This window comes from Cucurbita maxima, unplaced genomic scaffold (genome assembly GCF_002738345.1).
Source record: "Cucurbita maxima cultivar Rimu unplaced genomic scaffold, Cmax_1.0 Cma_Scf00001, whole genome shotgun sequence".
Lineage (NCBI taxonomy): Eukaryota > Viridiplantae > Streptophyta > Magnoliopsida > Cucurbitales > Cucurbitaceae > Cucurbita > Cucurbita maxima.
The window spans coordinates 8,115,631-8,129,324 of record NW_019272017.1 but is presented as its reverse complement, the minus strand read 5'-3'; the positions used below and the strand labels follow the sequence as shown (position 1 = coordinate 8,129,324).

At 38.0% G+C, this 13,694-nt stretch overlaps 4 protein-coding genes across 5 annotated transcripts in view; 2 read left to right on the top strand and 2 right to left on the bottom strand.

Moving 5' to 3' along the window:
• Positions 1–809: 809 nt before the first annotated feature.
• Positions 810–3,784, top strand: LOC111488159 (serine/threonine-protein phosphatase PP2A catalytic subunit-like). Its single transcript, XM_023135825.1, has 6 exons — positions 810–1,337; positions 2,498–2,612; positions 2,756–2,864; positions 2,950–3,027; positions 3,155–3,346; positions 3,456–3,784. Exons 1-6 carry the CDS (start codon positions 1,085–1,087, stop codon positions 3,627–3,629), a joined length of 921 nt encoding a protein of 306 aa, XP_022991593.1. The 5' UTR covers positions 810–1,084; the 3' UTR covers positions 3,630–3,784.
• Positions 3,785–3,935: 151 nt separating this feature from the next.
• On the bottom strand, positions 3,936–6,865 carry LOC111488176. 2 transcript variants are annotated; one of them, XM_023135856.1, is made up of 4 exons: positions 6,640–6,865; positions 6,355–6,493; positions 5,141–5,449; positions 3,936–4,210 (listed from the first exon to the last, which is right to left on the bottom strand). In XM_023135856.1, the coding sequence occupies exons 1-4, from the start codon at positions 6,720–6,722 to the stop codon at positions 4,094–4,096; spliced, it is 648 nt and encodes a 215-aa protein (XP_022991624.1). In that variant the 5' UTR covers positions 6,723–6,865; the 3' UTR covers positions 3,936–4,093. The 2 variants fall into 2 exon arrangements, with proteins under 2 accessions (XP_022991624.1, XP_022991615.1); XM_023135847.1 differs by having other exon boundaries at positions 3,964–4,210; positions 6,355–6,499; positions 6,640–6,822.
• Positions 6,866–8,239: 1,374 nt separating this feature from the next.
• LOC111488166 (transcription factor MYB1R1-like) lies at positions 8,240–9,689 on the bottom strand. Its single transcript, XM_023135837.1, has 3 exons — positions 9,231–9,689; positions 8,948–9,156; positions 8,240–8,862 (listed from the first exon to the last, which is right to left on the bottom strand). Exons 1-3 carry the CDS (start codon positions 9,502–9,504, stop codon positions 8,458–8,460), a joined length of 888 nt encoding a protein of 295 aa, XP_022991605.1. The 5' UTR covers positions 9,505–9,689; the 3' UTR covers positions 8,240–8,457.
• Positions 9,690–12,908: 3,219 nt separating this feature from the next.
• The window catches only part of LOC111482990 (protein COFACTOR ASSEMBLY OF COMPLEX C SUBUNIT B CCB4, chloroplastic), a 3,993-nt gene continuing 3,207 nt past the window's right edge, over positions 12,909–13,694 (top strand). The window contains exons 1-2 of the mRNA XM_023129052.1: positions 12,909–13,297; positions 13,496–13,595. Of these exons, the coding sequence (XP_022984820.1) occupies positions 13,008–13,297; positions 13,496–13,595 (390 nt within the window). The 5' untranslated portion in view covers positions 12,909–13,007. The remainder of the gene's footprint in view (positions 13,298–13,495; positions 13,596–13,694) is intronic.

Below are 13,694 nucleotides of genomic sequence, written 5' to 3'. Positions count from 1 at the left end.
GGGTCTGAGGTTGAGGGAAGAAGCCCTGTCATGAAGCAGCTGAGTTTGTAGCTTTTTTTTTTTTTTTTTTAATTAAAAAAGAAATTAGTGGCTTGGAGATGAGCAAATGGGCTTGGGCTATGTTGGTTCGAATTCAACTTGGCCCAAACATTAAAACAACCAAACAAGGTCGAATCGATTAAGCTTTTGTTTTCATAATTTATTTTTATTATTATTATTTTTAAAAAAGAAAATACTTTTACAGAATATAAAAAAGAAAGTCATTGACAAAGACTGAATTAGTGGAAAATATATTTTATAACTCAATCTCTTTAGGATTAATGAATAAAAGAATTTCCCCATTTATTTGACTTAATCCAAACCTCAAAAAATGGAATTATTTTTAGTAATTTAGGCTGCTTCTTTTGACTTCATTAATTTAATTGTTATTTAAAAATAATAAAAAAAGTGTTCGCCAGCTATTACCTAAACCTATTATCTTCATTCAAAAAAGAATTATGGTAAACCAAATGTATTAAATGGAGAAATATAGAGCAGTAATTAACATATAATAATCATTATATGTTATTTTTAATCTCAACGGCAATTAACGTCTATAATGATTTGAGACTTTATACTAAAAAATAATATAATCTAAATATAATCTGTGAAGGAAAAAAGAGGAAGTTATATTTGGGAGACATGAAATGAAATGGCATTTCATTTGAATTTGCATTTGCATTTTGATTCATTTCGGACCAATCAATCCGCTTCCCCTCAATTCCCTCGTCATCCTCTTATTCACATAAATACAATTTTAGTAACTTTTTTCCAAATTTTGCCGAAGAACGGAGAGAGGGGGGGAGGGGGAGAGAGCCAGAATGATTCACGGATCGAGAATCTATCTATGTTTCTTTGTTACATGTCATGGCGATTGAAAAAGTTCGAATTTCGGGGATTAATTTTGATGGTTCGGAGTCCATTTGATGCATAATGAGCTCAAATTCTATTGTTCTCTGAGAATGGAGAGATCGCTGCGTTGGTGACCGGGTTTCTTCGAGACGATCTTTAATATTTGCTTGTGGATCTGTGAGGATTTGAAATCATGCCGTCTCACGCGGATCTGGACCGTCAGATCGAGTATCTGATGGAGTGCAAGCCGTTGCCGGAAGCGGATGTGAAAATACTGTGCGATCAGGCGAGAGCGATTCTGGTAGAGGAGTGGAACGTGCAGCCGGTTAAGTGTCCGGTGACGGTGTGCGGTGATATTCATGGCCAATTTTACGATCTCATTGAACTGTTTCGGATAGGAGGCCGTACTCCTGATACTAATTACCTTTTCATGGGTGATTATGTGGGTGAGTTCTTACCTATTTTTTCTCCTTGTTTTCGTTTCTATGATGCCCTCACACACACACACATGTATATATTGGAGGTATTGAAAAATTTATTTGATTCCTTCATCTAAAGCTAGTGTCCACTTTCTGTTTCTTTTGTTGTGTTTGAAAATTTTCATCTTCAAAAAGAGATTCATTCGAGTTGTTCCCAACACGAAAAGCCGCATCCATCAAGGGGCTGGTATTTCGTAGGGACATGGCTTCTGTACCCATACGTTAAATACAAATTTTCTGATTAATCCGACTGTGATTTCTAGTTGGCCTTAGCTTCCTCTTTGCATTTAAGGGCAATTTATCCATTAGATCATCTAGAATCACACACTGATGTGTGGGTTTTGGTAAAAGATTGTATAAGTTGAAAACTCAAAACATGACATTTCAGATGTGCTGGTAAGTTCTCAGATCAGACAACTTTTATCAGGTGGCTCATGTGGGCACGGATATGTCTAGTTTCTGGATAGCTCCTATCTGTGAGATTAAGGGATAAAAATGAACAAAGTTGACGGGTGATAATGCAGTATGGTTGGTACAAATTAATGCTTGATTCTGTCGTTGTATTGCGTTAAAGTTATAATTCATCAGATGGGTTTCTTTAAACTTATCTGTAAATTATAAACTGGGAGATGCTTTCAGGATTTACATCCTCTGGAAGCGATTGATGAAAGCAGCTACTTGTCATGATAGAAGCTTGCAGGATTGAAGGAATTTATAGTAGTTTGCTCATAAGCCTTACAGGAGGTGATAAGTAGTTTTCCTGTAGCTTTTAATAAAAAGAAAAGGGGAAGGAAATAGTTCTTCAAATGAGTTAGAAAGAGGCAGGGAAACGTGGGTCAATACCCTGATGCTGTCTTATGAAGGTAACTTAGTATCGTCTCTAGTTTTATAAAGAGGCAGCACAACGGGCATTGTGCCCTCCTGAAGTCATTTATTGATAAACTACCGTCTGTTAGTGGCTAGGAAGAGAGGGAAGGGAAGGAAATAAAATAAACCCGGTGCAGTTGGTGGCTTGGTTAATGGGTTGCTTGATTTCATAATTGAAAAAGCATGTAATCCTTTGCTATAAGCTATGGGAGTTCGGAGTCTATGGTACTAGCATTTTCTCACACTGTGAACTAATGCAGATCGCGGGTACTACTCTGTGGAGACGGTTACTCTTCTCGTGGCTCTGAAGGTTCGTTATAGAGACAGAATTACTATCTTGAGGGGTAATCACGAGAGCCGACAAATAACTCAAGTGTAAGATGCCATGACCTTTCAAACCATCTTTATTGCTCATCAAAAGTGTTTCTTTTGTATGTGTTTAGTCATACTCTAAAGGGTCCTTTCCCTAATGTTAGTGTGACTGATTTTTATTCATAGAACCATCTTTTCTCACTCAGGTATGGCTTTTATGATGAATGCTTGCGAAAATATGGAAATGCCAATGTCTGGAAACACTTCACCGATCTGTTCGATTACCTCCCTCTTACAGCTCTAGTTGAGAGTCAGGTTCAGTTGTACACGGAATGAACTGTGCGTGGTAACTTGATACCAGATAAGCTTCTATCTAAAATGCAACTGTTATTATGTGTAGGTTTTCTGTTTGCATGGAGGGCTTTCTCCATCCTTGGATACCTTGGATAACATTCGCTCATTGGACCGTATACAGGAGGTTTGTAGGCTTTTATTTGGTTGTTGATTGATCACTCAACTAATTATTGCTACAAAGATTTCCATTTCCGGGGTATTCAGTGTTTTGTATTACTCATTAGCTGTTTTTTCTGTATATGTCACGTCAGGTCCCCCATGAGGGGCCGATGTGTGATCTCTTATGGTCGGATCCAGACGACCGGTGTGGATGGGGAATATCTCCACGTGGGGCTGGGTATACATTTGGTCAGGATATAGCTACTCAGTTCAATCATACAAATGGGCTTACTCTTATATCCAGAGCTCATCAACTTGTCATGGAAGGATACAACTGGTGTCAGGTGAATTGTTTAGCTGATTGCAAATGGTGTCTACCCCCCCACTTGTTGTTTTCCTTCTATTGCATGTTCTTATGTTTTCAATCTCTCTCTCTTTTTTTTTTTTTCGCAGGATAAGAATGTGGTGACTGTCTTTAGCGCTCCAAATTATTGTTATCGATGTGGAAATATGGCCGCAATTCTGGAAATTGGGGAGAATATGGATCAAAACTTTCTACAATTTGACCCAGCTCCTCGGCAAATTGAGCCAGATGCCACTCGCAAGACTCCTGATTATTTTTTGTGATTACCATATGGTTGATCATTGTAAGTGTCGTGCTGTAGATTTTTTACTTTCAAAAGGCCTTATTGTCACGGGTGAGAACCAGATTATCTTCAATGTCATTCTTTTCATTGTAGTTTTAGTTTTGTTCTGTTGCTTCTTTGATGTTAAAAAAAAAACTCAGAGGTGGGAAATTGGCAGAAGGTATCGACCGATGGTCCCATTTTCTTGTAAATCTTAAAGAAGCGATAACTTGATATTATTGTGTTGTGTTATTCATATATATTCTTTGAAGTGAAAAGCTGATTTTGCTAAGACTTTATCGGTTGATTTCGTTTCGAAATAATGGAACAGGGAGAAAAGTATGTGCAACCATCCAGTTCCTAGGTGTTGATGTGCAACCATCTATAATTTCAATTTGTTGTATTCGTGGATAATACATTTATGTCACATGAACAATTGTAACAAAAGAAGACGACTAAACTAAACTAAAACCTGGAATTTGACTGCAGCCTGCCAGAAGCAAAACCAGCCGTTGAAACAGTTCGCTTCCTTCTGATGTATACAAATGAACCACTTACCAGCAGTAAACACAGCACAATGCCCTGTCCAGAACATTACAGCAAATGAAAGCACAACTAAAAAGTTGATTCTTTTAGAATTTGAAGGAAAGCAAGATAATAAGCGTACATGTTCATCATTATAATTAACAGCACTAACCAAAGATCCTAGTAGTTCTCCCTTTGGTTTAGATAAAAGTAGAAATAAGATAATAATTGTTGTACAAATCAAATAAATAAGGGTTCGGAAGTATCCAACAGCGCAATGGTCATTTATAACATGAACGCATCTACCTTTCTCTCCAACGAACCACTATTTCAATCTTTAAAAAAAATGCATTTATCTAAATATTGATTTAAAAAATAGACTACAAAGCGAAATAATTACTTTTCCATGTAGATTTACAAAATAAAAAAATGTTAAGGAAGGGGGAAACAGTTCCTATTATTTTGAGAACATGCCCCCAACAAGTTCTGTAGCTCTTAGCAAATAGCTAGAAGATTTACCAACAGATAATTGGCACCAAAAATGAACCCCTTCAGTAGTCTTACTAAATATGATTTTAGCTATCATCTTAACAATAAAACTGCTAAAGAAAACCCATAGATATTGATTAGCCATCAAAATTTGGTTCGGTAAAATATGAACATTTCTCGAAAATGCCTTAACCGTCTAACTCTCTTTAATATATTTGGTTAAACAACCTCTACTTAAAAAGTACAAACATCTTATGGCTGGAAAGATCACAGAAAAAAGCTACAGGCCACAATTACAAATGAATAAAAACAGTAAGCGCAATTTAGTCAATGAACACGTTTGATATCAATCACATAGAATGAAGCAACATAATAGAATTTGAGAAGATATCAGGCAGCATGCAGATGGAAAAGAGAGCATATAGAAAAATGACCACGAAACCATTAATTGCAATTAATTGAAGCGTTCCAAATAGGGTAGTTAGGGAAATGGCATACCTCAAAACCAAGTACAGACAACTTTTCTTCATTAACTGATGGAATACAGCTTCTATAAGTGGTGTACGCCTGAGCACCATCTGTTGCTGAGATAGAACCATCTCTTAAAGTTCTGTGTGCTATTGGTGAAGCATGACCAATTGCATCATTCAGCACAGGGATCACTAGCTTGTGCTCATAAGACATTTCAAGCACTGAGCGACCATCATGAGATTTTTGCTCAATGGAAACTTTTGAAGTGTCTTTGATCTCCACACATTTCAGGGGAATACGGTAGCCAGTCTCACTGCAGCGATATTTTTCATCATTCTATGAGATCAAAAAGAAAAAAGGATGAAAAATTACCTCTGCATAAAACGTCATATCAAAAAACAAAGCAAAAGCTACAAGTAAACACGAAACGTGGATTTAGAAACACGGAATATGCAAGGGACTATCATTCCCAATCCTAAGACATTAAGAACTCAAAACATATAACTTCATGATAAAAGAACGTGTGTTGGCATTATCCAGATATTAACTAGTAGAAAGTCCACATTGCTTGTCCCATATGGCTATGGCCTTAATCCATGGTCCAAGTTAAAATCCCTTCTCACCTACAACTAAGCAAAAAGATAAGGATGTGATAAGGATAGCGGACGCAAAGCTGTGGAATTTGGGTGTGATCCTTAGTTGAAATGGAATGATCTTCATTTTTTTTTTTTTTTTCCTTTCTGCTTTTTCGTCAGCTGGCGCGGGGCAACGAATCTATTACAAAGTAAATAAGGTACACCCAGCCTGATCATATTTTTAGAGAATGTACAAGCGTGCAATTTTGGTTTCAAAGACAGCGAACACGAGGGGCCTTAATGAAAACAGGAAGGCTGCAGCTTCATGATGAAAAATTCACATGAATTTGCAATATCTCGATTCGCTACATATCCTACACCACATAGCTCTCTCAAAGAAGAGATATTGAAAGCTTCACTCTTTTTTCACAACTACTAAATTATCGCTGCTATAAATGAAAGATGCGCTCGTAATGCCTTCTCCAATTAGCTCACTAGAAACTCACCAAACTACATAAATTGAAAGAAAATCACTGTTCTGACTCCAATAAGCTAGGTCACAATTTCCAGATAATTTATCCTAATAAAAAACGCAATCCAACTGAACGAGAAAAACAGCAGCAGAATTTAGGTTATCTCGAACAAACATTCTAATGAAATAGAAACCTTTTCAGAGTAGAGGCAGGCAATACAGGGGCCAGAACGAGAGCATTCAAAGGTAACGTTACTTCCCTGTGGAGTCTCTTTGAAACTCAACAGAGCTCTGCGCCCAAACCCGATCTCAATTTCTTCGTTCCCCCCAACTCTGTGTCAGATAATCAGAACAAATTCAACAGTTAGCCATGGAATTCCAATAGATCATATTAGATTAGATTAGATCAGATCAGTAAGAACTGGATCTAATAACACAATAACCAATAAGAATACATAATGAACCAAATTAAAGCTCACGTATTCTGCAATTGGGCGTCAAGTGAAGCAGAGAAGCTGAAAAGAAGGAGAAGAACAGGAAGCAACAAAGAATTCCAACACATTTTTTCTCCCGACGTTACCGCCTTCTCTCTTTTCGTCTCTCTCACCAAAATCAAATCTGCGAACTGAATTCACACACTAGAGCCCTTACAGTTTCTATATTCTCCCCCTTTCCCTTGTAGTTTCTTTAATTACATATTTGCCACGTTAATCTCATTTTCTTCCATTTTCAGAGGTGACTTTTTTAAATACGGAAAGTTTAGGGTACGTTAATAAACATTTGAAAGTCAGAGATACTACGAAAAATCAAGTTGGGTTTCATAATTTCGTGTTTTAATTAATTCATAAACAAACATTTTAGAGAATAAAATATTATTATGTTTATAGTTGTTTTTATAATTTCAATTTTTTTTTATTTTTAAATATATTGAAATTAGTTGTTTTCAAAATTTGTACTATTTCCATCCCAAAATCAAAAAATTAGATTTAAAAACAAATATGTCAAATAATGAAAATGATATTTGAACATTTAAATTTTAAATATTTCTCATTTATAACTCAATAATACAAATATAAAAAATTTCAAAATCTACCCTCAGCTTTTATTTATTTATATATATATATATATATATATATATATATATATCAATCCAACATTTCTTATATTATATATTTTAAAGAAATTTTTGTGAGATCCTACATCAATTATAGAGGAAAACGAAGCGTTCTTTATAAAAAAAAAAAAAATGTAAAAAAAATTCCCTCATAGAGGCATTTTAAAACTGTCTGGCTGACGGCAATACGTAACGGAACAAAACAGACAATATTTGCTAGCGGTGAGCTTGAACTGTTACAAATAGAATCAAAGTCATACACCGAGCAGTGTGTCAGTGAGAACATTGGGTTCTAAAAGGGTAGATTGTGAGATTCCACGTCGATTGGAGAGGGGAACGAGATATTTATTGCAAGGATGGGAAAACCTCAAAGTGGACAATATCCACTAACGATAGATTTGGACTATTAAAAATAGTATCATAGTCATACACCGAGCGGTGTGTCAGTGAAGAAGATAGCTCCTAGAGAGGTGAATTGTGAGATCTCACATCGGTTGGAAAGGAGAACGAGAGGCACTCCTTATAAGGATGTGGAAACCTCAAACAGACAATATCCTCCCGCGATGAGTCTGAATTTTTACAAATAGTATCAGATACATAAATATTCCTTACAAGAATGTGGAAACTTCAACAAACAAAATCAATAAGCGATGAGTTTGAACGGTTATAAATGGTATCATAATCATACATTAAGTGATATCGAGGACGCTGATCTTTAAAAGGGGTAGATTATTCGTGGAATCTATGAGGAATAAGAAAAAGAAAAAGGAAAAATGGATTAAATGACATCCATTAAAAATAATGGAAATTTTGTCCTTGAATATAAATGGCAGAAGTGGCTGAGATTCATCCATGGGCACATGGAAGCAAAACGACAAGTCGAGAAAGCAATAGCTTGATGCCCACACTCATATTCTTGTCGTCTACTAACTTAGTGAACCATATGCTCGAAATATTTCGAGTTATGCTGAAAACTAACGCATTAATTCATTTCTACAATAAACTTAAATTATATGAACATTAACACAACGATTCTAGAAACAAATCGAAATACAACCATTATTGAAATTTATATCGCTTTTTTTGGACCAATTAAATTTAAAATTTCACCTGTACAAAACGAAGCTGGAATCCTTTTTGTTACGCTGTCCAATTAAATCCGACCAGTAATTCTAGATCAGCTTCAAGCAACACTGACAATGTCGATACTGTCTCCGCCGCCGGACATTGTCTGGAAATTGCCTGACGACTGTGAAGCCGCTGTCGGAGACTGTGCCTCCGGGTGTGAAGTAGAGAGCTTCAAAGTCAGAGGCAAAGGGTCTTCCGGCGTTCTGTCGTTAATGTTTAATTGAGCGAATTTTGGGTATGGAGACAGAGGAAGCATTGGTATTGGACGAAGGATTTTGGAACTGATTGTGTTCTCGGCGTTGCTGTCATCGCCGGCGGCAGGAGGTGGTTTCACTGGATGAATTTTAAGTAGGAAATTTCCGGGTTTGCTGTCTTTTAGCAGCTGCGATGGTGGCAGCGGTGGCTGCAGAGCCTCGTGGCCGGAAAATACCAAATCGTCTTCCATGGATGAGCTCGTGAACTTCAATTCAAATTAAATGGAAATAATAATAATAATAAATCAAATAAACAAACAAACAGGATTCTGAAAAAGACAAGGGACTTACAGTGTCAGTGGTGATATCGAAAAGGCTGGATCTACGGCGTCTCCGATTGAAATTATTCCGGCGGAGGAAGTATTTCTGAGCATGACTAGCCACCTGAGTCGGCGTACGTGTCTTCACAAAATTCCTCGAAATCCCTCTCCAATCTCCTTTCCCAACCTTCTGTAATCCCAACAAGAACAGCCGATGTTCTTCCTCTGTCCACGGAATCCCTATGAAAAATCAAACCCACCATCCAAATTAGCTAAAAAAATCAAAATCAAAATTAAATAAGTAAAATAAAAACCTCTTTTTCGGCCGCGGCAACGGTCGGATGGGTGAACGACGTCGTCGGAAGCATATCCTGCATCGGCGTTGTTGGAGTCCTGACTTAGAGGCTGGTCGAACTGGGACAGATTATTCATACTAACACTCTTTCTAAACGAGCTACTTCCCTCCGTCGTGGTCAGCCTGACCCCGAACAACATGAATCCGCCGCCACCGCCACCGTCTCCCTCCGGACACGTGCGGGAGTTATGGCCATTGTTGCCACAAAGCGAACACGTGCGAGGGGCGTTCATGTCGAGTCTAAAGTAAAGGCTGCAGGAAGAAGGGTAGAAAACAATAAAAAGGGTCTGACAAGAGAAAGCACGGGAATCTGGAAGTGGAAGAAACGAAAAGGCGAAAAAGTGGATCGGAAAAGCTAAAAAGACAACTTCTTTGGGTTCATATACCAAGCCGAGTTAGCTACCATTCTTTCAAGGCCCTTTCTTTATTCCATTTCTCTATGGTGAGCAATACTACAGTGCACCGCAGGTGCATCCCGAATCATAGTCCATCACCATCCGCCCGTACATCTTTCCATGATGATTCACACAAAAAGGAACGGTGGAGAAGGAAGAAGAGCGGAGGGCCGTCGAATTACCATATTCTCTCTCTCTCTCTCTCTCTCTCAGGGGATGCTTGGACGACACAGATTCGATCCATTGAATTGAATTTAGGACAAGGGTGGACCCCACCCATTTCATTTATTTAGACACTAATTTCTTTTTAATTAACCTCCGCCTTTCTTTGTGGCTTATGGCTATGGTGGTGTTGTTGGTGGAATGCCTTTTCTTCTCGGTGGGTGGTTAATTTAACCTTAATTTCAACTTTAATGTCAAATAACCTAATTAAGGTTTGGTTTTAAGTCTATAGGTGTCTGTATATAGAGTTATAACCTCTTTTTCTTCCGATTTAATGTTTAGATACTGTTTTCAAGAGAATATTGAGATATTAGAAACAGAAAGCAGCTCTTAATGTGAGTGAAAAGTCACCAATAGTACTCAACATCGGTTTAGACACGAGACAGACAACCCACGAGACGGTGGTCGATCGTTTTAAGATATCTTCATTTAATAAGTTTTTTAATATTTAATTTGATGTATAATAGAGAATTGAGTTATTTGGATTAAAATATTTTTTAAAAAAGGCAAAATTTTGTGATTTGACAGAAGGATTGAATTGGTAAACTAGTAAATGCAGTGAGTCTTTGTTGTGGAAAGTATTCAATTTATAAATGGACGGTAAGGTGAGGTGGCGCTGCCACGTAAGTGAGGGCAAGTTGAAGGTTATACGTGGAAGATCTGTCGCCCTCTCATTGGATTGTTTGACTGAGTCATCTGCTGGGTGTTCTTTGTGCAAGTTGTGGATTTCGAGAAGTCTCTGTCGAGCACGTGCTGGATTTTGAGCTTTTACTTTACATCTTGGCTAGGTAATGGAGAAGACACGTCGTCTGGTCAACTTTATTGAATATTCTAATTCCATGTTGTGCTTACCGTCTACTCCGCCGCACCTTATTATTTTTGTCCTTGTTCGGTTCAATGCTGCAGCGATCCTTAACCGACGTGTCGGTAACTCCGCCACCCTTTTATACCGACACAGTTTCCGCAGTCGCAAATTGTTTACGATGTTGTCGTCTATAAGAAATTCTTAGTCAACGGGAAGCGCCCAACTTATAAGTTTGAAAGAACAGGAGAAGGGAATAAAATAAATAGAATTGTTCTTTCTCGTGAACTCAGAACTTAAGTAAGAAGTAATGAAAAGATAAATATAGAAGCTTTATTTCTTATTTTATAGAGATGGTTATGAGCTTACTAAATGACTTCATTCTTTAGGTATGGGGTCAGGTTCGTCTATATGAAATATAAAAGCTTACTAAATTTAGTGTCAATTGGATATCGGATGAATTGTTCATAACATTGTACATCCGTTTGCCCAAATCATGTTTACACCTGTGAATTTGAAAATGCCTCAAAATATATATAAGTGGAGACATGATGTCAGCTCTCCACCCCTGCAACTCTATAACACATTAAATGAGTTTTTAAAAGACAACATTAAGTCATTGATTAAACTAATCATTAGATTATTATTATTTTTTTTTTGTCGTCCCTTTCCTGTACACCCTTTTTCTTCTTCCGACATTATTCGCCACCGTCGTTGTCACAGCCGCCGTTGGCATAGCCACGCCGTCATAACCTTAGGCGGAAGCCTGACTATAGTCCGGCAAGGTACTGTTGAAGCTCGGGTGTGTATCAAATCAAAATCAGGCCCCATTGATTGGGTGGGCTTGCAAAACCACGAACAGTTTTGTCACGACCCAATATTTTACTACAGACTGTGACTAACGACAACACATGAATGTATAAAATAATTTAGATGTGCAATGGAGAACATTTTATTTACTTCCAATAACGTTTCGAACGATAAACAAAAACAATTAACAGTTTGAAAACAAATTGTGAAATAATGCAAATACATAATAAAGATTGGACTGACGCCCCGGAAAAACTCATTCCTCTGTGACAATCCCCGTCTCTATCGCGCCCGCCCTTGATCGACGCCTTGCACCCCTGAAAAAGGAAAACATAACAAGGATGAGTATAAAAGTTATACTCAGCAAGCCACCTACGTGTAGACTCTCTTCATATCCTAACTTATCACGGTCTTCTAATTCGGTTCTAGGACATCTGGATCTAATCTTAGTCCCATGGGGCTTGCCCCTTGGACTTTAGCAGTTCATCATCCTTTCATTAGATATCTAAAGGTTCCTTACGCCGAGTAGATATGACCGGTATATCTCTATGAGGCGCTACCTCTGCATGACTATCTAAGACTACATAGTATCTAGTCTAGAGGTGTGCTGAGTACCTCCTAAGCTCATATAATTATTTTATGGGGGGTGAGACCCAACTCGTTCCCATGCAATTAATGGGTTGTACGACGAGAGCATGGTTCTTCTTCAAGGTTCAATGTTTTGCTCTTCTTCAGATTTGCATGAACACGAAGGCCATTAACAAGTTCATTGATACGAGACATTTTTGGAAGACAAAAAACATCGTCACGAAAGCTAATACTCAATACTCAAAGTGGACAATATCAATATTGCGGAGGGTCATAATTTCTAACATAGCACCAGAGTTATGCTTTTAACTTAATAATGTCAATAGAAAGAAGTTGTGAATTGTAAAAGTGTAGCCAAAAGTGACTTGAGTGTTCGAACAAACGATGCAGTTTGTTCAAGAGCTTTAGAGAAAAAGTTGAGCATCAATTAAGGGGAGGGTGTTCGAGGACTCTTATAGGCCTCAGGGGAGGCTCTATGATGTACTTTTGTTCGAGGAAATGTTGTTCAAGGGCTCTGTAGGCCTCAAGGGAAGCCTTATGATGTACTTTTGTTCGTGATTCCTCACCGCGAAGACAGACCTCATCATAGGGTGAGATAGGCACGTCAGGGCGACAATGACAACTAAGGATGGAAATATTAGAAAAAGTTTAATCAAGAATATATATACCTTTCATTATTGGAACTTAAATCATCTAAATTAATTTCATAAAATAAACACAAATACTTCTATTTAAACAAACATTAATATTATTTATTTTCATAAAAATCTTATAACATTTTCCTACTCAATAAATACAAATATTATTATTATTTTCGTAGTGCTCGGGGCAGCGGATCGTTCCCCCCAGGTTGGAGTCCAAATCCCGGCAAATTATCCTTACGGACTTTATTTTTGAAGTATCAATTTACTCGGTTCCGATGGAAGCGGGAATTTTCTTCCCCGTCACTCCAATTCTATGGAGTTCTAGTTTGAAGTGCACTCTCTGTCCCGTTCGTCGCTCTTTCCCGCGTATCATAAGGGCTTCTTCCTTGAATTCGCAAGCAAGTTACAGAGGGCCGAAGCCTTCAAGGGATTGGGTAGCCGAATGGGTATCCAAGAACAACGATGCCGTTCGGAGTTTGCCCATTTACGTCGGTGGAATTTCTCTATTGGTCGTCCTCTTTAACCGCGCCGTTTCAGGCATTGCTCCCGTCGCCGATGCCAGCAGGTTCGTTAAGTTCAATTAATCTATCGAATGCTGATTATTTTCACCAGTCAATTTGTATTGCTTACTCGGATGGAAATTCCATCTTCGATAACTTCGTCAACAATGGCGTTTTCCTATTTTAGCGGCATGATTCTGCAACTATACTTCACGTAATTAGTTGCTCTATTTATAGTAATAAACTATTATCAATTTCGGCAGTTCACAGTCAAGAGCTGATCTATTAACCCTTGGACTAGCCGTCACAAATGTCTTGACTGGGCTGGTGTGGCTGTCGATCAGGCCGAAATCTATAACACCGGTATGGGTTAACGATAAGATTTCCATGCTCAACCTTTCCTCTCTATCAGGAGATTCCTGTTCTATTCTTATTCCCCCCCCCCCCCCCCCCCCCCCCCCC